At 42.5% G+C, this 23,641-nt stretch overlaps 1 protein-coding gene across 7 annotated transcripts in view; it reads right to left on the minus strand.

The window, feature by feature from the left end:
- The window catches only part of LOC127583792 (rho guanine nucleotide exchange factor 12-like), a 97,954-nt gene that overhangs the window by 37,531 nt on the left and 36,782 nt on the right, over positions 1-23,641 (minus strand). For 4 of the 7 annotated variants that reach the window (XM_052040146.1, XM_052040145.1, XM_052040144.1 and 1 more), the window contains exons 2-12: positions 22,701-22,724; positions 14,108-14,202; positions 12,178-12,240; positions 10,476-10,574; positions 10,227-10,276; positions 5,260-5,317; positions 3,585-3,781; positions 2,656-2,730; positions 2,020-2,139; positions 1,595-1,655; positions 92-177 (exon numbers count right to left, since the gene is read on the minus strand). In XM_052040146.1, coding sequence (XP_051896106.1) covers positions 92-177; positions 1,595-1,655; positions 2,020-2,139; positions 2,656-2,730; positions 3,585-3,781; positions 5,260-5,317; positions 10,227-10,276; positions 10,476-10,574; positions 12,178-12,240; positions 14,108-14,202; positions 22,701-22,724 — 928 coding nt within the window. The remainder of the gene's footprint in view (positions 1-91; positions 178-1,594; positions 1,656-2,019; positions 2,140-2,655; positions 2,731-3,584; positions 3,782-5,259; positions 5,318-10,226; positions 10,277-10,475; positions 10,575-12,177; positions 12,241-14,107; positions 14,203-22,700; positions 22,725-23,641) is intronic. The other 3 variants (XM_052040149.1, XM_052040148.1, XM_052040150.1) reach the window with 1 other exon arrangement.

Here is a 23,641-nt window from a genome sequence, read left to right on the forward strand (position 1 = left end):
TCATTGAATGGTAAGAATTGTAGAACATTAATTGATCTAACACCGAGGGAAGATTGCAAATTTATTGGGACCCTGGTCCAGCACTGCTCACCTCCGCACGGCTAAATGAAACGCGGCTTCTATCAGATCCTGTGTTCTCACTCTGTGATGGAAGGTCATGCTCCCAGTCACCCGCATCTGAGGAATTAACAAGAATGAATCAGAAGACCGAGAACCGCAAATAAGCAATCACCTGGCAATCCCCTTCTCCTTGGCTACCTGAAGAATGCAGTTCGATACATAACCGGCTTAATTGATCCTAAATAGTGGTATCAAACTTGAAATAATTCAGCAGTAGAATCTGCAGCAACTGAGCATAACCTAGTACTACCCATGTTCCTCAATAGAAAATACTACATCAAACAGTTATTCACAGGTTCCAGATGAATACCAGTTCTTTCCACTCTCTAGATTTGGAATGGGAATTGACTGAGTTTAGATTAAAATTTGCTGGGCTACTGCGAAAGAGCTTGTGGATTGGGACAGGGCAGTATACAAGTATTTCTTTAATGGGGGCTGGCAGATCTGATGAGCTGAATGGTCTCATGCTCCGTAACAATTCGGTGATTTACCATCAGAGCAAGTGCATTTCATTACCAAAAGAAGTTACTAAGAGAGCAGTAGGTAAATGGCAATGCAGAAGGCAGAGATTTACAAAATAAAACATCAAAATTAAAGGAGGTTATAAAACACTGGGAGGATTGTCAGATGTGGGACTGGCTCTCAAAATTCTAGAGCAACAGTCCAACAACTCTTTTGAAATTGAACTAAAGAAGAGATAAACAGGAGGATTATTAAAGGATACAGGGACTGAGCAAAATAATGGGATTGAATTTGATGAGCAGGGTAGCTCCTCCACTTCTTACACAACTATAAATTTACTGAACACCCCATTCAAAAAAAACCCTGCAACAAAATAAAACTATAAATCAAGAAAATGCAAGAGGAGCAGCAGGGGACAGCTGGGAAGCTGGAAAAGGGAGGAGGAATATTGGGGGCATAGAGGAGGATGGGAAGGATGCGGAGTAGGAAAGGGGGAGGACCTGAGGAGGCATCTGGGATCTTTGGGGGGGTGTGGGGGGGGGGGGGGGGGGGTTGGGTGGTGAGGTGGGGAAGGGAGTAGAAAGAAGGTGGTATTACAGGGTGATGTTGAGAAAGAAAATGAAACAGCATGCATTGTTACAAATAAGAAATAAGGATTTCCAACGTTCCCTACTTTGCTGAGGTAAAGTTCAAAGGATCAATCGAGGGTTGGCTTAAAACACTGCAAGATAACATGACTACCAGCACAAAAATAAACTTGTTCACAAGAAAATCAACATTTTGCTTCTGTAATAAGAATCTCGCATCCTAGTATCTCACCATGGTGAACACCATGCTTGGTGTTTTCAGCCTGCACTCCATTACAGCCACCGGAATACACCTCAGTTCCCTAGGATCCATACATGTCCCAGTTAGGGATTTAGATCAGGAAGCGAAGGGTGTGTGGGAACAGGATTGAGTTGATTTGACAGTCATTTATAAGTTGAGCATTACGCAAAATTTTAGTCCTCACCTTCAGTCAGTCTTTCAACAATAGCTAATGCTTCCGAGTGTCGAACTGAAGTCGAGCCATCCTGAAGGAAATAAAATTAAAATAAAGCACTTTGAAAATTTAGAACAGGAGTGGGGGGGAGGGGGGGGAATGGGGGAAGATGACATCAAAGTAGGGACATGGTTTTCAGTGTACTGTGAAAGTAGAGGCTGAGGGATTGGATTGGTTGCAATGATGTGAATTATGGTAGTACACCCTAGTGTATTTAGAAAACCCTTATGAACAAGAGCCTACTCTTGTTATAAAGCAAGGACAAGATGCTTAAGCCAAAGCATGGATCCTAGCACAAGAGGTAATAAGCTCACAAAGGTTTCTCACTACAGAAGATGGTCGAGTGGTTGTTAACAAGTGGTTCCTACTTTAGAGTCTGGACAAAGAGGCCTTACCTGTAAGGAGCCTGTCGCTTTGCCAAGTTGTTCCTGGAGTTGCTGAATGTGTTTCTCCACCTCCTGCTGATCTCGAAGCAGCTGTGGCGATGGGTTCCTTGAGTACTTCTCTTTAAGTTGCTGTTTTCAAAAACAAAATCATCAAGCTTAGTCTGAAAATTGAGTTAACAAATCAGGCCCTTTGGAAGGCGATACATTCCTCTGTGTCTATTTACCCCATCTGGGATAAATTAATGCACTGGTCAAATCATTAATGCTCACACAAATGAAGAGTCCCCACCAGTTCCAGCAGATGCCAGAGTGCCGAATTACTCACAGCTGGCAATAAACTGACAACTCACACAGAGACAACAATGTGACTGGCCTTGCAATTGCAATGGGACAACGTGAGGGAAACTTTATTTGATAAATAATCCATTACGTACCTGGCCAAGGAGTATTTGAGGCCAGTATTAGAACCTACACTTGAAAGGCACAAGGTGAGAATGACTTCTGACCAAAATCACCAGTTCAGTGAGTGAATGTCAAATTCCATGGGATTGCTAAATTTTTACATTTCAAATGGGGGAAGCAGGCTTCCATTTTCATCAACTTTCCCATTAAACTACAAGATGCGGCTTATACCATCCAACATACCTCTAGCTGTCGTAACTCGGTGCCCAGCATGTTCCTCAGAATTTCAACCTTCTGGTTGTGTACAATGTTGTCTTCCTGTGGAAGGAACACAGGTGAAAGTCAGACTCCATTCTGGTCACTCAGTGCTTCACAGCACTCAGGAATCCAATTTATATTAAAATGGGAGACAGTACAATTAGCAAAGGCAAGTGAAGAAACAGAAATACAAGGATGTGTGGGGGTGGGGGGAGGAAAAGAGGGAGAACCACAGTATGGAGAGTTGGAGGGGACAGATTTAGAGAGCATGGGGAGACACCGGGAAGAGTCAGAGGGAGAAATGCTGAGAGAGAGAGAGAGAGAGAGATGCAGATCTACACTCATTGGAAGAGGGAGACAAAGCTTGACATTGGCTCTTTTGAAGCAGCTCAAAGTTCAGGCCTAACTAAAATAGACCTTGAAATGTGACAATTCATGCACGTGCCCTTTAGGAACTGTACACATTCCGTACTCTGGCAGAGGAATGATGGTCCAGGGGCATGTCAACCCCACTCACTGAGACTTCAATTTTGCAAACCACCAACTACTTGAGTGGTGATGTACCATTTCCACCACTAGAGGGAAAGAAAACATCATTCATGTTTTTATCAATATTGCACAAGAGGCAAGCGAGGAGGATTGTGGGTTTAACGACCACATGACCCCTCTCCCATGTTAATTAACAACAACCTGTGTCAGGAATAGAGTTCCATTCACACAAAGGTGCTTGGAATTCTGCCACTTAAAGAACAAGCAGATCTGAGAGTTTACTCAATACAGCACAAACCCTGCAGGAATCTAAAGACAGATTGATACCAGAGGGAGCCAATGCTTTTCAGTTCTGAGAGAAAGCAATTTCTGTGGCACTACAAATCAGCCATCTATGGAATTAGAATAAAGCTTTGCACACTCACCGCCACGGGCATGGGGCTTGTGATCCTCTCTGGGCAACTGCTGCTTGAAGAATGGTGAGAGAAAGTTGGATTTGGGGACATCTGACTTTGCTGTCCAGGGAAGAAAAAACCCCCAGCATCTCCATCTGTAGAAGTCAGTGGAACCTGGGGAGAGCCAGGGGGACGGCCTAGGACTGTGAGAGCCACATACGACCCAGCTAAAAGAAAGTAAAACACAGTGTACACATCTCCAGCAGTAGTTACAAACTAAAACAGATTCAACTTCAGCCAGTCCAAGGCTGCTGTGACAATTGAGCACCTTAGATGATCCAAGAGCCCTTGCCAATTCTGTTGTTGAATTGTTTTGTAATCTAGACAACTCTTAAGGCAAAGTCACCTCTACAGATAAGAAACAGATTACCTAGTCATTATATGATCAACATTTGGGCACCTTTGCTGTGCACAAATTGGCTGTTTCTTATATTACAATATTGACTACACTTCAAATGTACTTCAATGGATGTAAAAACTTATAGATATTCTGAGTTCTATAAGACATTGTAGAATACAAACATTTCTTTCTGACCAGCGATGAAAGGCGAGGCTCAGCAACTACTCAATGAACAACGGGTAAAGTTAATCTTAAAGAAACACCCCCACTGCCTTATCACAAAACCACCCAACGGTTTAACCACTAATTCTGCAGCTGCTTCACTAAGGAACTTCTGACAAAGTGACTGTGGTCTTAACTACTTCCTTACATCAGAACCAGGATTAGGCCAAGGCACAGAGCCCTGGTATGACAGCTGTAACTTCTGGAAATCTGCAACCACTGCCAGTAATCTTAAAAATCTGCAAAGGCAGGGAACTGCAGCTCAAATGCAAGCTTTGTTACTGAGTATATGGTGAAGGCAGGTCATCAGGACTTGAGTCACACAGACACTGTGGACTTTGCAGTCCGTTTGCCAGCATAGTTCAGTAACTTACACCTCAGCCCTCCGGTGTGCTGCTGAGTTCAGATGCTTCTCCAGGGCATGAGCAAGTAATCCATGTCAAAGTTTCATGGCAGAGCTGAGAAAACACAACACTGTTAGAAGGGGCAGGTCTGAGAGAGTGCTCCACCGTAAGCAGGGGCAGGGCACAAACAGCACTGCACTATCCAATGGGGTAATACCTAAAGAAACATTTTACTGGTAGCCGTGCCACCTTTTTAGATGGGGCATTGCATCTGTCCGTCTGGTCAGTTGACTTTGTGGCATAATTCAGAAGAAGTATGTCGCAATAATATGATGCTATTTTAACAGTTCTCTCTTTCACTGCAGCTAGGGCTCATCATATCTGGCAACCGACAGGCTGAAAAATGTCACCATGCAATATCACAGGCACTAATATACACATGGAATTTTAAAGGTGTACAGTATGTCCCTCACATATTACTGCAACACATAGCTAGAAGAGGGGCACATGGTGATGTACAAATGCTGTATGACCTTCCAAGAGGAACAATGTTTCTCTTTCATTTGGTAGGCTTCTCAATGATTGCATTCTGCCAGTGAGATACCTTCACCTAGTGTCACGCAATCTGTTTTTGCTAATAGATGCACATGTTGTGTAGCTCAATTCTGCATCCAATCGGATGGCTGGTGAAAGTACTCAATTTTTAAGACGACTTTTCATTAGCCAATATTTCACTTACATTTAATTAATCGAACCACCTCCACATGGTTTGAATGAGTGACCAACGTTCCATTAACCTGCAAATAAAAACACCATCATTGACACATTTCATATTCCTCACAATATAGAAAGGTGGCACTCTGCACCTTGAGTCTATGCCAGCTCTCAGAGTAATCCCATCAACTGAATTCACCCAATTGTTACCCCCTAACCTGAACTCTTTCACATGCCCATCAACTCTCCCCGATTTTTCTGCCATCCACCTATATTAACAGCACCCAATTAACCTACAAGTCAGTGTGCCCTTGGAATGTGGGAGGAAATTAGACCACCTGAGGGAAAGCCCTATAGTCATGGGAAATCATGTAACTCCACACAGGTAGCATGTAGGATCAAGCTTGCATCCTTGGAGCTGTGTGACAGCAGAGCTAAGCTCTGCACCAATATCTGCAGAGCATACTGATACAACGCAACACAATAATGAATGTACTTAGACCTTAATAAATATGATTATTTGAGAAAGGTTATCGGAACTAAAGGAAATTACAAGTAAAATAAAATCTTAAACTGACTGCAATTTGCCGAGAAAAATGTTAACGGAAAAGATAATTATCTTGACGATCAAAATCCTATTATGTCTACAAAGCTCTAAGATAAATGATTGAAAGCTGGATTAGATATTCTGTAATGCCTCTCCAGTAGAAGAACAAAAAGACTGATTGCGGAACTGCTCCAGAAAATAAGTAAAACACAGAACAAGGGATTCCAGAAAAGCTACTAAAGTCAAGAGAGAGAAAGCAAGACGACCAGACAGGAGACCACCTCATCACACATCAAGAATTTGGGAAACTGGGTTGTGTAGGGGAGGAAGGCAGGATGAATCCCATCTCACAGCAAGGGACAGTTCCCGACAGAGCACCCGAGGCAGAGTCCCAACGCTGAGGCCCACCTCAACGACCCCACTTACCTGCTGAGGAAGCTCACTCCTCTTCAAGAGGCTTAAACCTGTGTGGAAGCAACAACTTACCTCACAAGACAGTAGAATCCACTCCAGGTCTTCCAAGCTTACCTCCCAGTCCAGGGGGATCCACTCCAGGTCTTCCAAGTCTGTTCACTGGCAATCACTTACCTACCAGTCCAGGTGAATCCGCTCCAGGTCTTCAAAGTCCAGCAAGGAGAAGATACTTACCATCCAGTCCAGGGGAATCCACTCCAGGTCATACAGGACTGATCCTAAACAATAACTTACCTGGTGGCTCCACTTCAAGAATGAAGAGTCGCCGCCGCGTATCTCAGAAACGTGGCAAGAGGGCTGGGCTGCAGACAAGGCTGAAACAGCGTGGTTACAAGACCCCCCTCCCCAGCATACTACTAGCTAACGTCCAGTGCATTGAGAACAAAGTTGATGAACTAAGGGCAAGACTGACCTACCAAAGAGAACTGAAGGACTGTTGTGTACCTTGCTTCACTAAAACATGGCTCACACCTGCCTCACCTGACTCTGCTATTCAACCTGACAGCTTCTCAACTCATCGAATGGACCATACAGAGTCCTCAGGCAAAGTTAAAGGCGGAGGAGTCTGCTTCTTAATCAATAACTTGTGGTGCTCCAACGTGACGGTCCTGGTGAGCTCCTGCTCATCCAGCCTGGAATATCTAACGGTGAAGTGCCGACCATTCTACCTGCCAAGGGAGTTCACTTCAGCTATCTTGATGGCAGTCTACATCCCACCACAGACAGACATGAAGCCTGCACTCAATGAGCTATACTCTGTAGTCAACAACCTTGAGACAGGATACCCCGAGACCCTCTTCATCATCGCAGGGGACTTCAATCAGGCCAACCACAAGAGTGTGTTATCAAAATACTACCAGCACATCTCCTGCTCCACCAGGGGTGCCAACACCCTTGACCACTGCTATACAACCAAAGATGCCTTCCGAGCCACCCCTCGTCTGCACTTTGGGAAATCAGACCACCAGGCTGTGCTCCTGCTCCCTGCATACAAACAGAAACTGAAACGGGAGGATCCGGTACGGCGAGTCATGCAGTGCTGGTCTGAGGAAGCAGATGAGCTCCTACGTGACTGCTTTTAGACAGTGGACTGGTCCATGTTCAAAGACTCAGCGGCCAGCCTTGATGAGTATGTCACCACCATCACGGACTTTATCAGCAAGTGTGTGGAGGACTGTGTACCAAAGACGACAATACGGGTGTTCCCAAACAGGAAACCATGGATGAACCAGGAGATCCACTACCTACTGGAGAGGACTGCTGCACACAAATCTGGTGATCCTGATCTGTACAAGAAATCGAGATATGACCTTCTGAAAGCTATCAGGGATGCCAAGAGGCAATACCAACTCAAAATAGAGTCCCTGACCAGCCACCAGTTATGGCAGGGCTTACATGCCACAACAGGCTAGAAGACGAAGTCGGGCTGCATAGCTAACAACAGCGCGTTCCTTCCTGATGAACTTAATGCATTCTATGTGCATTTTGAACAAAAGGGAAGTGGATTGTCACCATCCACCCTGACAGCCAACGCAGCTGAACCTGTGATCACAGTGGAGGACGCAAGATCAGTCTTCCGGAGAGTGAACACGAGGAAAGCACCTGGCCCAGATGGTGTCCCGGGCTGCGTGCTCAGATCTTGTGTTGATCAGCTGGCAGAAGTACTTGCAGACATATTCAACCTCTCCCTGCTTCAATCTCAGGTTCCCTCCTATTTTAAGAGGACCACTATCATCCCAGTACCAAAGAAAAGCAAGGTAACACGCCTCAAAGACTACCAACCAGCAGCTCTGACATCCATCGTGAAGTGCTTTGAGAGGTTGGTCAACTCCAGCCTACCAGACAACCTGGACCCATTGCAATTCACCTATTGGCGAAACTGGTCTACAGCAGGTGCCATCTCCCTGACCCTACACTCAGCTCTGGAGCATCTGGACAGTAAAGACACATACGTTAGACTATTGTTTATTGACTACAGCTCTGCCTTCAATACAATAATTCCAAGCAAGCTTGTCACCAAACTACGAGACCTAGGACTCAACACCTCCCTCTGTAACTGGATCCTTGACTTTCTAACAAACAGACCAAAATCAGTGAGGATAGGCAGCAATACCTCCGGCACGATTATTCTCAACACTGGTGCCCCACAAGGCTGCGTCCTCAGCCCTCTACTCTACTCCCCATACATTCAGGACTGTGTGGCCAGATTCTGCTCTAACTCCATCTACAAGTTTGCAGATGATACCACCATTGTAGGCCATATCTCAAAGTGATGAGTTGGAGTACAAGAAGGAGATAGAGAGTTTAGTGGAATGGTGTCATGACAACAACCTTGCCCTCAATGTCAACAAAAGAGCTGGTCATTGACTTCAGAAAAGGGGGCAGTGTACATGCACCTGTCTACATCAATGGTGCTGAGGTCGAGAGGGTTGAAAGCTTCAAGTTCCTGGGTGTGAACATCACCAACAGCTTGTCCTGGTCAAATCATGTAGATGCCACAGCCAAGAAAGCTCACCAGCACCTCTACTTCTTCAGGAGGCTAAAGAAATTTGGTTTGTCCCCTTTGACTCTCACCAACTTTTATCGATGCACTATAGAAAGCATCCTACCTGGATGTATCATGGCTTGGTATGGCAACTGCTCTGCCCAGGACCACAAGAAGCTGCAGACAGTTGTGGACACAGCCCAGCACATCATGGACACCAGCCTCCCCTCCTTGGACTCTGTCTTTACCTCTCGTTGTCTCGGTGTAGCAGCCAACATAATCAAAGACCCCACCCACCCGGGACATTCTCTCTTCTCTCCTCTTCCATCAGGTAGAAGATACGGGTGCCTAAGGGCACATACCACCAGACTTAAGGACAACTTCTACCCCACTGTGATAAGACTATTGGACGGTTCCCTTATACAATGAGATGAACTATGACCTCATGATCTACCTTGTTGTGACCTTGCACCTTATTGCACTGCACTCTCTCTGTAGCTGTGACACTTTACTCTGTACTGTTACTGTTTTTTTTACCTGTACTACATCAATGCACTTTGTAGTAACTCAATGTACCTGCACTCTGTAATGAATTAATCTGTACGATCGGTTTGTAAGACAAGCTTTTCACTGTACCTCTGTACAAGTGGAAAATAATAAACCAATACCAAAGTTCACTCAGAAGTAGAGGGTATTTCCTCACCACCCTCCACCAAGGGAGAGGCCCAGAAAGCTAAGGTTAAGGCAGGTTGGCAATAAAGGAAGCCGTCTCAACTAACCATCGATAACAAGACATTAATCAGTGACTTGAAATTTTAACACTCGTCCTCTCTTTTCAAATGCTACCTGAACTGCTGAGTATTTCCTGCATTTTGTTTTCAGATCAATAATCAGCCCTCTGCTTGAAGAACACTGGCAACCTCAATAACTTCGTGAGGAGAACCAGCATGAATTTAGAAAGGGAACACATTGCCTGACAAATTCCATTTTCTGATGTTCTTACAGACAAAGTAGTTGGTAGAAATTTCCAAGATAGCTCACTTGGATATTTGGAAAACATCTGATAAAGTTTTGTGTGAAAGTTTTCCAATACACCAAAGATTTACAGATACAATTAACCACCTTACATAAAAGTGTTAAATACTGGTTGAAATAATGTGAGTGAAAAGTATAAGAGCATAATGTGTGAAATGATAATAATCACAGCAGGATGCATGGTCACACTCATCACTTGACGTTTACAGTAATTGTAACAATTAGATAACCAAATGATAACATCTCGTGCATCTGCTGGGCATTTATCACCTGGATGGTGTTCACAGGCACCCGAATGGAAGGGCCATCAGTGAGCAGCAAACCACAAATTCGGCTTCTGGTAATCATCAACTTTAACCTGGTGAATATTATTAATTCCCACTGGCACACCGTGCTCACTCAGAACAACTCGACTTGTAAATCACTGATGCCAATGAAAGCTGTACTTCACCTTAATGATTCTGTCGCCCTGCTGTACACCTGCACGTACGGCTGCTCCATCTGTAAAACAAACACATGGAGAGTTAGAGCCAGAAGTGGAACCAAATAGGAGATACTCCAACTCGTTGCACACAAAACCAAATGTTTTATTGACATTTCTACATGTAATTTAACAGAATGGGACAGAAAATAAAAGTTACTCCAAAATAACCAGAGAAATCACCAAACATTAAATAGCAGAATAAGTGTATAAAATTACCTTCTTTAACGGACTGGACAAACACAGGATTATCCCCACTGACCGTCAGGCCGAACCCATTTTCATCTCTCTGGATTATGACACAGCGCTGAACTAGGCCTGGTCACAAAGAAAATGAACAGGGATCAGTCCGTCAGTCAGTAACTTACCAAAATACAAGAGAAAGGAAGCCAGGAAAGGTTCAAATGCGACATATCCAATGAAAAGGCAACCCAACCCCCACTTCTTCCACCATGCCCTTCCCATCCCAAAGGAGGAGCTAATCACCCTGTCTGGATAGCACAGTGAATATACAAGTACACACATGGATGATGGTGAGGAAATGACAGGGGCAAATTTTAATTTAAATTGCATAGTATAAAACATGCAATCAGCTTTCCATTTTATGCCTCACAGTATCAATTGATTTTGATGGGGGAAAAAGGAAAAATGCAAAAGGAGCTGCCTGTTTAGTGTTGCGTGTTGCTTGCTGTTGCACCAAGTTTAAAAAAAAAACGGTCCTGGGGCCTCCAACTTTGCCAATCAGGTATTTAAGGCTTGGAACTCAGGGGAACCTACCCAAAAACAAAATACTGCAGATGCTGCTAACCTGAAAAATAGAAAGTGCTCAAAATAATAATGAAACATTAACTCCATTCCTTTCTCCATTGATGCTGCCTGACATGCTGAATACTTGCACCATTTTCTGTCTTAATTCAGAGAAGTGAACTGTTTTTAATCAATTTCACTCAATGGGATCGAAACTATATTGTATAAACAGTCCACTAAAACAGTTCTGAATAGGACAGCAATAAGAATTGACCAATAATTCAACCTTCAGAATAGACCAACTACAGAGATCAGAATCTTCAGAAAAATCAAAGAGTAAACTTCTAATGCAATGAGACACTGGAACAGACAAAAACTATGCGAAATGACCTTTTATCCTGTGATGAAATCTACTATAAGAATCAACAATTCAAACATAGCCAGACCTTTCATTGTAACAAAGCCTCCCTAAACATTTCACAGGCCAAGTATTCACATAAGCTTTGGAAAGGTGAGAGAAGCACAGCTGCATTTATGTCTGGAAAAGTACAGCCCAGTGGTTCAGGGAGAGAGTTGGCGCAGGAGCACCTCTGCAATGCACTGACACCGTGGGTAGAAAGGCACTGCTACGCTGGTAGCACAAGTACAAGTTGCAGTAAGCCAGAAGCACATGGTTAGGGTTAAACACTGAAAGGATTACACACAGGAACTGGTTTGGATCAACTATGAAAGAATTGATAAGAGCACAAAATAAATAGGAGTGGGATTAGGCCTCATAGCCCATGAAGCCTGCTCTGCTACCAACGAGAGCATAGCTGAACAGCTACAAGAACTCCACTTTCATGTGTTATCCCAACACATCGAAGACTTGTACAAGTTATGAAATGTCACCAAGTACATGCAAGTTGGTTTTTCCTGAGAATCCAGTGACTTGACTGAGTAAGTAGATTTAGAATCTGAATTTAATGTCCCAGAGGCAAGTCTGGCCAATAATTTTACAACATCTGGAAAAAAGGGTTGGGGTTCTGTGGGCACTGGCGATTGGGCAATTGAAACACATCCTCCCACCCAACCCACTATCAGATGGCAAAGCAGCTTCCCTCACAAGCACGAAGAGTCAGTCAGCGGCACCAAGCAAACTAACAGCCAAAGCTCAGACTGCCGCACAGCTTACCATAGGACCCGTGTTTATGCTCATCACAATTGAACCTGGGCTTCTTTTGTTTGGACGAGCTCTCTGCATAACAGCAGAAAAAAAAGAGAAGAAAGGGTGGGGGGGGTGGGGTGGGGAAGTGTATGGAAACATGTAGATTCACAGCTTTTCTCACAGATAATGTTATACAAATATACACACACATCAAAGTTACAAACTTTTGTTTTTGTTACAGAGTACATACACAAGAGGAGCTGTGACAAATTGGGTTAATGTACATGGAAGGTTAAGAAATGGAAAGAATTGTATTAACAAAAAGCTGGGAGCATAGGTGACACATTGATGCAACACATCCCCCAGTGCCCCAGCAGACTAGACAGGTACATTCCAATACAATTTAGTCACATCATACGGACCAACTAACTGTTAATCCAGGAGTTAAACAACAATTTGGTTATCGGCTGGTTTTGCTGGATAAACTAACCGTGAAAGGCAGATTTGGGAATCCACAAGAATGCCGTGACTGCACAAAGCAAGAGCGGAGAGTCAACTGCAAGCATCAATAAAACCATACAGAAAGGCTGTCTTATCAAAGGCTGTAGGAACTCAGATCCTGCCACATAGCTCTCGCCCATCGGAAGACCCCATCACTACTCCAACAATTCAAGCTCCATTTGGGAAAAGCTGACTTTATCAAGTATTTCAACCATCCACATCTCAAATTGTGAGGTTAACATCAGCTACTTGATATTTTTGGGACAAATGTGAGAGAAAAACAGCCTGAACCAAGATGGAACAGTTTACTGAACAAGTGTGCTCAACCATTCTGCTCTAAATAACAGGGAGTAGGAGCTACCTGCATTCCTCTTTCCTTCAGCATCTTTCATTCTACAATATCACCTCCAGCCCATCTGCCTCAGTAAAGCTCTTCAGACCAAGTGGTGCTCAATTCCAACTTGCCTCTGAATCCCATCTCCACTATTTACATGGTGAATCGTGTCACAAACTGTTGGACAGTCACAGAAAGGAAATCCCATTGATGCACAATAGAACTTATTGTCACCAGGAATCAATCAACAATTATGGGGATAAGATGCAAGGAAGTTCCTGAACAGATCAAAATCCCCACTCTCCAAACCCTGTACTCACCATGCACCTCACAACCCTTCATCCAGGCTGAAATAACTGATCCCAGCTTGATTTGTGCTGATTGAATGCCTCAGTATAATATCTTACTTATCTCACGTCATCTTGGGCAAGATCAGTTTGCCTTATCAGTTGGGGAGTCTACCAGTGTAGGGGAGAATTCTGTGAATGCATGACCAACTTTCACATTTCACCATTGACCCTTGGAACACCAGATGCTGTCTGCATCCAGAGGCCCAGAAACAGAATCTCACTTTGTACAAGTCAGTCCATGGCTGCTTCTGTAATGAAACACCCAATTTTCCAGCAGCCTGCAGAGATAGAGAAAACCCAGGGGAAGAGGTGCTAATGGATACACGCACATTCCATTAAAGCTCAGCACAATTCCCTCCAGCAGTGGAGCACTAAACATTGCCAGGACTGTGACCCATTTGTTGAGAAAGAGTAATCCATCCAGGAAGTTCTGCAAAACTTCCTAACCAGAGTCTATACACTGAGCACCAAAGCAGTGAAGTAGTGTAGTAGCATGCACTTATCAACTCACTGCATCTGAAGCAGAAAGAAAATGTGAGCAACACCTGAATCTATTGCGGATGAGCATTCAGGTAATGCAAGTCATTACTTAACAGTAAAAAGGCAGCAAGTGAGAGAATTTAATGTTGCAAGGCTGTGATCTGTACAGTTTACCATCACACAAGCTACACACTAGTTTGTGACCAACCTCTAATCATTTGAAGGCTGGAAGAGATGCAGTGAATCTCTGCCTCACCTGGAAAATAACCCCACGATCCCATAAATGTCTTACCTGTTGGATCAAACTCGTATAGAGGAGATTTTTCCGAGTTTTTTTTGTCATGCTTTTTATCAGGTGACAGGTCCTTGTTCAATATGCTTCCTTGCCTGTAACAAAGAACAGTTCATGTACTGACAGTCCAATCCTAGTACAGATATACAGCATACCCAACACCTATTCAGCCTTTACATAACCTGTACACCCCCATTCCAGATGTTGTTCTGTGGTATAATCACACATTCTTCTGTTCAGGAAAATCACCCACACCCTCTCCTATCTTTGTCTGCATCAAACTGAGACAGCTGCCAGGGAGAAGTATGGAATCTTTGCACACAGAACAGGCAGCAAGGGTTGAAACCAATGGCTTTTGTCTTCCCAATAGAGAGCAAACATTTATGGTGAAGGCAAAAGAAAACGCAAATGCTGGAATCTGAAACAGAAAACTGGAAGAACTCAGTGAGTCAAGTAGCATCCGTGGAGGCAAAAGCTGCAAGTCGACATTTCGGGTCAAGATCCTGCATGAGGGCTGCGGGGGAAGAGGGAAAATCGCTACTACCTAGCAGTAAAGTGCGTGTGTGTGCACACATTAGAGACTCCTATGTGATAGATGGAACCAGATGCTCAGCAAATGTTGGGCAGATAGAACAAGGTTGGGGGGGTGGTGGCATGAGGGGGAGATGGGTGACGTGAACAAAGGGAGAAGAAAATTAGGCAGGCAGGTGAGTGAGAGTGGGGAGAGACACCAGAGGTATGACTTACCTGAAATGAAAATTTTAATGTATATACCCACTGGGTTGTAAGCTACCCAAGTGCTTTTCTTCTTATTTTTATTTGGTACCTCCGTAGCAATGGAAGAGGCCGAAGACAGATAGAACAATGTGGGAGTGGGAAGGAGAGTTAAAATGACATGCTCAAGATGGCCGATGCAGACAGAGCACAGGTGCTCTGCAAAACGGTTGCCTAGTCTACACTTTGAAGTACCTAATGTAGTAGACCAAGTTGGAAGTAGTACAGTGAACCTCTGCCTCACCTGGAAAGGGTGTTTAGGTCCCTGAATAGTGCCAAGGGAGGAGGTGAAAGAACAGGTGTTACCTATGGTTGCAAGGAAAATGCCAGGGCCAGAACAAGCCGACCAGGGAGTCACAAACAGAGTGGTCACTGTGAAAAGCAGTTTGTGTGCGCGCGCGCGCGGGGTGGTGGTGAGGTGGGGACAGAGGGGAAGACGTGACTGGTGTTGGAATCACGCTGGAGCTGGCAGAAATGTGGAGGACGATGTTTTGGATACAAAGGCTGGTACAGGAACTCTATTGCTATTCTGTCTGGGGAGAGGTGGGGTGAGAGCAGTGGGAAATAAAGGAAATGCTTTTGAGGGCTCCATCAACTACGGCAGAAGGGAAGCCATGATTCCAGAAGGAGGACATTTCAAAGCCCAAGTAGAAGGCCTCACCTTGAGAAAAGATGTGACAGATGGAGAAATTGAGAAAAAAGGATAACATCCTTACAGGAGGCAAAGTGGGAGGAGGTATAGTTGAGGTAATGCGCTTATAGATGTCAGTGGCAAGTCAGGTAGTCAGAGATCATTCAGGTGAATTTGAGGGAAAGGTGGAAGTTGGTTGATAAAATTGATGAGTTCTGCATGTGGCAGCAGCACTGATATAGTCCATGTAGCAAAGGGAGTCTGGGTGGGGGTGCGAGTATTCTGGAATAGGCTTGGAACAAGGACTGTTTCACTTAACCAACAAAAAGATAGGCATGGCTAGGGCCCATGTGAGTTCCCATGGCTATCCCTTCAATCTAGAAAAAGTTGTTGAGGGCAAGGACAAGTTCTGTCAATAGAATGAGGATGTTAGTGGAGAGGAATTGGCTGGGTCTTTGCTCAAGAAAGAAATGGAGGGTCCCAAGACCTTCCCAATGGTAAAGGTGAGCTGATTAGGTAGAGGGCACGAGAGGTGTCCCAGATACAACTGGAAAGGGACTGGACAAGGGGATACAGAATGGAGTCCAGATATGAAGAAATGAGTTCAGCGGGGCAAGAACAGATACAATCAATGAGCAGACAGACAGGGCAGTCCTGTTTGTGGATCTTGGGCAAGAGGTAGCAGTTAGTGCAGGGTTAGGACACTGAAGTTGAAGGCTGTGGTGGGGCAGTTTCCTCACGTGATGAGATCTGTAATGGTCTGGGAGATGATGGCCTGGCATTCGTTAGTGGGGTCATGGTCCAGAGGAAGGTATGAGGTGGGGTCAGAAAGCTGGCATCTGGCCTCTGCAAGGTAGAGATCACAGTGCACCAGACAACTAGAGCTCCTCCCTTGTCTGCAAGTTTGATGACGAGGTCGGAATTGGTCTGAAGTGAGTGGCCTGCTGCATACTTGGAGAGTGGTTGGCAAAAGGCGACTGGCAGAGGTGATAAACAGTAATGGCTTCTTTACCCAATGCTTAGGATTTGGAACACTGGTAATTGGTTTATCATTGTCACATGTACCAAGATACAGTGAAAAGCTTTGTTTTGCATGCCATCCCGACTGACAATTCCAAACCCAAGTATGTCAAGATAGTACAAAAAGAAAAACAATTACAGAATACAGAATATAGTGCAAGTTACAGAGAAAGTGCAGTGCAGGTAGACAAATAAGGTGCAAGGGCCATGATGCTTAAAAGGGTAATAGTTACAGTTTCAACATAGACTTCAAAAAAGGTAAATTAATATACAAGGAGGAAAAATTCAAGGATGCAAGAGCAGAGAAAAAAAGACAAACTCAAATGGGTCATTTTTTTTTAATCCTGTGGTGTACCATTCTATGATTCTTTGAAGGAAAGAAATCTTTTGGACAAACAGCATTACAAATCCAGAGGTGGGGGGTGCGAAATGAGAAGTTAGGAGTTAAAAAGGCCATTAAAAATCATGATGCTCACTGACATAGAAAGAGAGATCAGGAATGCAAATGCAAGGTTGAAGACTGGTGTGGGAAGGAGGTTCCTGTTCTTTGGCATTGAGACAGGAAAGGCAGGATTGTTGGACTGGGACCAAAGTCTTAATAGAAAGATCAAGGACCGTAGAAAAGGCCTTAAACCAATAAAAGTGTGTGTCTGTGGAAAGGTGATCTGGTGGAAAAATAATATCTCAACAATTATAAAAAATGTCAGAACAGCATTGGGACTACAGGTTGGAGAAACTTCACAGACATCAGTATGTTCAAAATGTCAGCAGCACACTAAATAAAGCAAATAAAGAGCATGTTGCAGTCAACATTTCAGATCATAGCTTGATTAAGAGTTAAATTTTCCTGGCTACACATTTTTTTTTGAAGAGACAACAGGGAATTGGTAAGGAGGGAGAGTAACAATACTAATAGAAGACACAATTTTGCAAAGGACAGGAGGAATTTCAACAAAGACAACCAGACAGTGGAAATAACATGGTTTGAATTAAGGAATGACAAAGCATGCAAGACTCTGGTGAGAGTTGTTTGCAGATCTAACAGTGATTTGTGGGAGAGATTTATAAATATCAAGATCAGGGAAGCATGCAAAAGAAAAAGTGTGGCTATATTGGAAATATTTAATTTTCATACACTGGGAGAAGTAGGACAACGATGCCGATGGATTTCCAAAGAATATTATTAGAAACTGTTTTCTAGAACTATGTTTTAGTGTTGACAAGGAAAGAGAAACACTGGATTTTATGATAAATTGCCAGAATTAAATCAATAATTTGATAAGTGAACATTTTACAAATACTTACCAAAATATGTCTGAACAATATTAGATTTGAAAGGGAGAAGAGGTGGTGGTGACTAATGAGGTTTTAAATTTTAGTAAGGCAAAATTCAAGAGAATGTGAAATATGATTACTGTAGTAGACTGTTAATTAGAAAACCAAAATAGTGGGAATTGTTCCCCAAAGAGACACAATGCAAAGCTATTTTTTTTAATCTCCAAAAAAGGTACAGACAACACCTTCCCATTAAGCAACAAGATGAACAAATGGAAAAAAGTGACTACCAAGTTAAACATAATGGTTCACACAAAAACTGCTAAGTTGAGATTCAACAGATTGTTGTTCTTTATAGTTCTCCCAAAGAACACGAGAAACAGTAGGCAATAATTTTCCTTGAGCCTTTTCCACCATTCAATAAAATTATAACTGAACACACAAATCTCCATGTTCAAAAATCTTCTGATCTCAGCTTCGAGCATATACTACTGAGCACTGTCATCCAGAGTGAAGCAATTTGAAGATGAACAATGTACGTGAAGAAATCTCTCTTCATTTCAGCAATGCAAAACAGCATTTCAACATGCACCCTGTGATGTATGTATATTTCAACATACATACACTCCATCTCTTTCCAAACTTGTCTAAGAACTATGCATTGTTTAGGTATGGAGACCAAAATGAGTCCACCAAAGCCTTAAGTAATAACAAAAAGACCTCCTATTCTTATACTACAAGTTCCTTCCAGTGCAGACTAACATATCATTTGCCTTCCCAATTGCATCTGCCAGTTCATTTTTGAGATTCTTGGTATACAGAAAAACAAATTCTGCTGCAAACCGGTATTCATTTCTCACCTTTAAAAATTATTTTGCTTTCCATTCTTCCTGCTGCATTATACTCTATCTTTCACTTAACCTGTCTGCTTCTCTTGGTAAACATTTAGCTTCCCCTGCCCAGATTACCCAATTACCTTGTTTTGTACCATCAGAAAAATTGAGTGCATTACAATGTCCCCTTGTTTAAGTCAATGAAAGGGATTATATATGGTTGAGCCTTAACCATTGATTTTTACAGCACACCAATTAATCCTGTAAATTTGAAGACGGTCTATTTATTGCTCCTTTAATTTTCCATCCTTTACTAATCCTCAATCATTGCTAATTAACTAAGACTCATTCCATGAGTTTAATTCCTGTATAGAACCCTCTCGCTTGATACCTTATCAAATACCTGTTAAAAATCCAAATGCATCACATCCACCATTTTGTCCTCAACTATCCAGCTAGTTTCATTCCCAACAAACATTTTTCTTTCCCCCACAAAACTCTGACTCTACCAAATCATTTTATCACGTATCCATTAAAGGAGAGAAAGAAATAAATGGCATGAAATAAAAGGTCATTTAAACAGAAATTTGAAAAGACTGCAAAATCGGCATGAAATAAAAGGTCATTTAAACAGAAATTTGAAAAGACTGCAAAATCGACAGATCAGATTTATTTTATAAGTATATTGAAAAGGAAGTGGAGACGGAAGTGGGGAATGAGGCTCTTTTAAAAACTGGTGCAAATAAGAATGTAATGTACAAAAAGGAAATACTGTTTACAAAGGTAGAGGACAAAATACATGGGGAATAAATCTCAGAAAGAATCTCAATGGGCTGGATCTTCCCCTTAAAAACTGTCAGGTCCATTCGGATTTTGCTATTTAACTAGCAAGAAGCTCTACGCTTTTAAGTGCAACTATTCACTGATCCCAGGATACCTATAGACTCCTCAACGGACAGCACAGATTTCCACAGATCTTCCACCTCTCATGCTAGGGAATTTGCCTACTTTGCCAAGTTGAAGAGGGCCCACAGATTTCAGTTGGACAAAACGGTGGCAGAGAGAATGAGAAAAACAAGACAATGTCATTTTTATTCGATTTAATCAAGCCGAATTATGTTTTTGTTTTTTAAGTGTTCAGTGTTACAATTTTTTTAATTATATATTTTCATAATATTATTTTAATAGCCATCTTTGAATGTCTGTGACCTTCACAAAAATCCATTCAAACAACAGATCCGACAATGGATGAGTCCAAGGGTGGGCCTCACACCATCAAGATAATTCATAGGGCAGGGCATTGCTACTCTGCACTACACTGGGACTCAACCAGCCAGGAATGGACTTGCCAGCAGAAGAATGCTCCAGGGTCCCACTGCTTGAACGCAATGGCTCCAAAGGCAAGCTTGCTCAACTCACCATTCCACAGAAGATCCCCTCCACCTATGAATTTAGCCCAAGCAATAAAAATCTCCAGGATACGATAGCTTCTACCCCAGGGTGCAAAGACGGGAAAGAAAATTACAAGTACCTTTGCTAAAACTAAGGTTTTGAATGGGAAAATTATGACAATGTCAAATGGCAGAAGGTGTCAGATCCTCTCAGGATCTGTTCCAGGGTCTCAAGCTTTTAAGTATATATAAATATAAGTTTATGGAAAGACTAGATGGCCATGGATACAACTTCTGGAGGCCAGTTAAGCAGTATGGAAGGAAACAGGAAGTTTTAAACTGACAGATACAAAATAAATAAGCAAAACTATGGCAAGTTCAATGAGGGGAACTTTGAAGCTATGAATCTTGGGTCTGGGAAAGGCAAATTACACTATTGTTTAAATTGTGAGAAATCAGGATTAAGAGGAGGGGCAAAGTGATTTCAGGGTTCACATGCACAGATACAAAAAATATATATAACTGAAAAGCTAATGGAATACAAATCTGATCTCAAGTTTCAAGAATTCAAAGGAGGATTTAAGCCCAAGTTGTCCAAAGTTAGATACCCTTCTGGAGGAGTGCACACAATCCTGGGCATTACACCTTGGAGCAGAAATACTGCCATGAAAGAGGTATATTGCAAATTCACCAAAGTGCTACCAGGGTGCATAAACTTTTCTTCTATTCCCCCAAGTAGAGAAGATTCAATTCAAATGGGATGTTTTATTTGTTTTAAGCATCGAGTAAGATGAACAGAAAGATGTCTTTCTGGTGGAGGAATCCAGTGCAAGGTGACAGAACCTTAAAACTAGGCCCAGGAAGTTCAGAAACAAATGATAACGAGAAATCTGGAATTCCCTTCCTGAAAAGGCTGTGGATGCCAGGAGTCAACAGGCACTTTTAAGACCAAGTTTGATAGATTTTTGTTTGGCAAGAATGTTAAGAGATGAGGAGCAAGATGAGGAAAACAAATTGAGCTACAGATCAGTTACAGTTCAAATAAAAGATGGAAGAGGGCAAATGACCTCCTGCTGACCCTATGTTCTTTTAGATTCTTATAAACCTTCATAGCTTTAGCTATACTTTGATTTTTATTCTATTCCTGCAGATTCAGATGACCTATAAACTACCAAATACAGCAAATGTAAAAAGGCCTGTAGAACACGATAGATCCTACATGGCTTCACTTCCTGTGTACAACTATTTTCACCACAGCAGAAACAATATGGGAAATGCATAAAATATTAGTGATTTAATCTTATCAAAACCTTTCAAATTTGAACAGTGTCATATCTCTACAAAAAATATTTTTCTAAAGAACTCAATTTCTCTGGTCTTTCTGTAAACAAAATTTCTGAACTCTGGGATCATCTCAAGCAGTCTCCTCCTACAACATTCAAAACTAGACACATCTAAAAGTTGCCAAATCAATAATCTGTATGGGTTTCAAGCTCTTTTTTAAAAAAATTCATTGACAAAGCAAGCATTTAGTGACAATCCCAACATCCCCAGGACAGTTGTGGTAAATTCCTGCAATCCACATGATGGAAGTTCTCCCATAGTGCTGTTGAGTAGAGATTTCCTGGATTTTGACTCAGCAATGGAGGAAAGGCAATACATTTCTAAACCAAAAATAGAGTGGGATTTGGGTACAAACTCAGACAGTAGTGTTGACATGAGTCTGCTGCTCTTTCATTCAAGCTAGTAGAGATCATGGGTTAGGTGGACAATGATGAAAAGCTTTGGTGAGTTACTGCAGAACATTTTGTAGATGGGAGATACTCCAGCACAACGACAGGAGGAACGAACAGTGAATGTGGTACATGCATTGCCAATCAAGTAGGCTGCTTTGTCCTAGATAATATCATGAATTAGATTCTGCAGGAGCTCTGCTCACTCAGACACGTACTAAAATGAATTCTATAGCTATTGTTTGTAAAAACTAGGGTACATCTCCTGGTCTTGCTACTTCCAATTTCTGTATCTGAAACTGCAAATCTCTACTTCTTAAAAATCCTTTGCATCCTTCAACCTCATCATGAAGTTCTCCAAGCCACAGTCCAACCTGGACATATCAGCATACCTTCATTGTCCCCAAGTCAAAATCTTAAAGTCCATATCTAACAGCACTGAGTGAAGCCACATGGAGCACAGTAGTTCAAGGGAAAGGCCTATTACCGCCACCTCAATGATAACTAACCCCAGCCTCATCCGCAATAACCACAGCCTCATCCGCAATAACCACAATCAGAATCAAAGAAAATTATCTAACGCCTGACTGAGTAAATTTGAAAAGAAAACGTCTTCGGGGACTGTGCTTATTGAATATTGAAGAATTATCTGGAACATTAGGTAAGTTCATTCCCGACTTTTCCAATTTCCTTAGCTGTGTCACATATGCCATAATTTTCCAACTATTGTTTTCTCCTTTAATTCCCTTTTTATTATTTCTGGTCTTCTAATAGGGCAAAAACCACACAGGAGGCAAGAGAAGACAGGGAAGGGGACTGGGACAGGGATCTCAGAGAGAATTCTAATCATACGTACAAGTTGTTAAGCCTTCTAATTACTGCCTGGACAGTCTGAGATGGCCAATCACTTTCACCCATTGTGTCGAGAGCTCTTACCTGGGAAGTCTTCTGATGGGAAACCTGGAATTAAAGAAAGCAGCCCAAGTTAGACAGAGCTCAGCATGTTCACAGAGAAACTTGACCAATCCCATTCAAATCCATTCACTTAACACTGCAGCCTATAATAAATACATAAGACCAATCTATTGCGCTTGTGCCAGTGTTTCTTTCCCCCCCACCCCCCAAAAAAGTTATCTAATTAATCCCAATCACCCTAGGCCTGGCAATTTTTCCTTCAAGTATTAATCCAATGCCTTTTAAATTATCAAATCTGCTTCCACCAGTTCTTGCAGCAGAACAATCTGGATCACAAAAACTTGTTGCAACAGAAGCAGCTCTGCATCTTTGCTCAGATTCCTTGGCCAAACACTTATTATGGCACAGAAAGAGGTCATTCAGCCCATAGGGTCCATGGGAGCTCCCAACAAAACTATCCCATCAGCCTATTCTCCCCTCATTTCCCAGTAGCCCTGCACCTCACTTGGCCACCAATTCTACATTGGTTATTTTGCCACTTAACTATATTGGGCAGGGAGGGGGGCATTTTACAGTAGCCAATTAACCTACTATCTTGTCCTTGGAATGTGGGAGGAAACCAAGCACCTGGTGGAAACCATACATTCATCAGAAAAGCATGTGCACTCCACACAGAGAGGAGCCAACGTCAACATCAAACTTGGGTCCCTGAAGCAGTGAGGTTGCAGCATTAACAGCTGCAGCACTCTGCCACTCTTAAATGTCTCTCTCTAGTTATTGATTCCTGTTCTGCTGGAAGTAAATCTCTATTTATCAAAATGTATTATGATTTTCAATTCTTGACCTTCTCTGCTTTTTGAAGAGTGACCAATTCTCCAGCCTCTCTACGTAATTGAAGTCTATCAGCCATAGTCTCTAACAAATCTGCTGTGCACTGTAAGCACACACTTCCTAAAAGTACA

The sequence above is a fragment of the Pristis pectinata genome, chromosome 27 (assembly GCF_009764475.1).
Source record: "Pristis pectinata isolate sPriPec2 chromosome 27, sPriPec2.1.pri, whole genome shotgun sequence".
Classification (NCBI taxonomy): domain Eukaryota; kingdom Metazoa; phylum Chordata; class Chondrichthyes; order Rhinopristiformes; family Pristidae; genus Pristis; species Pristis pectinata.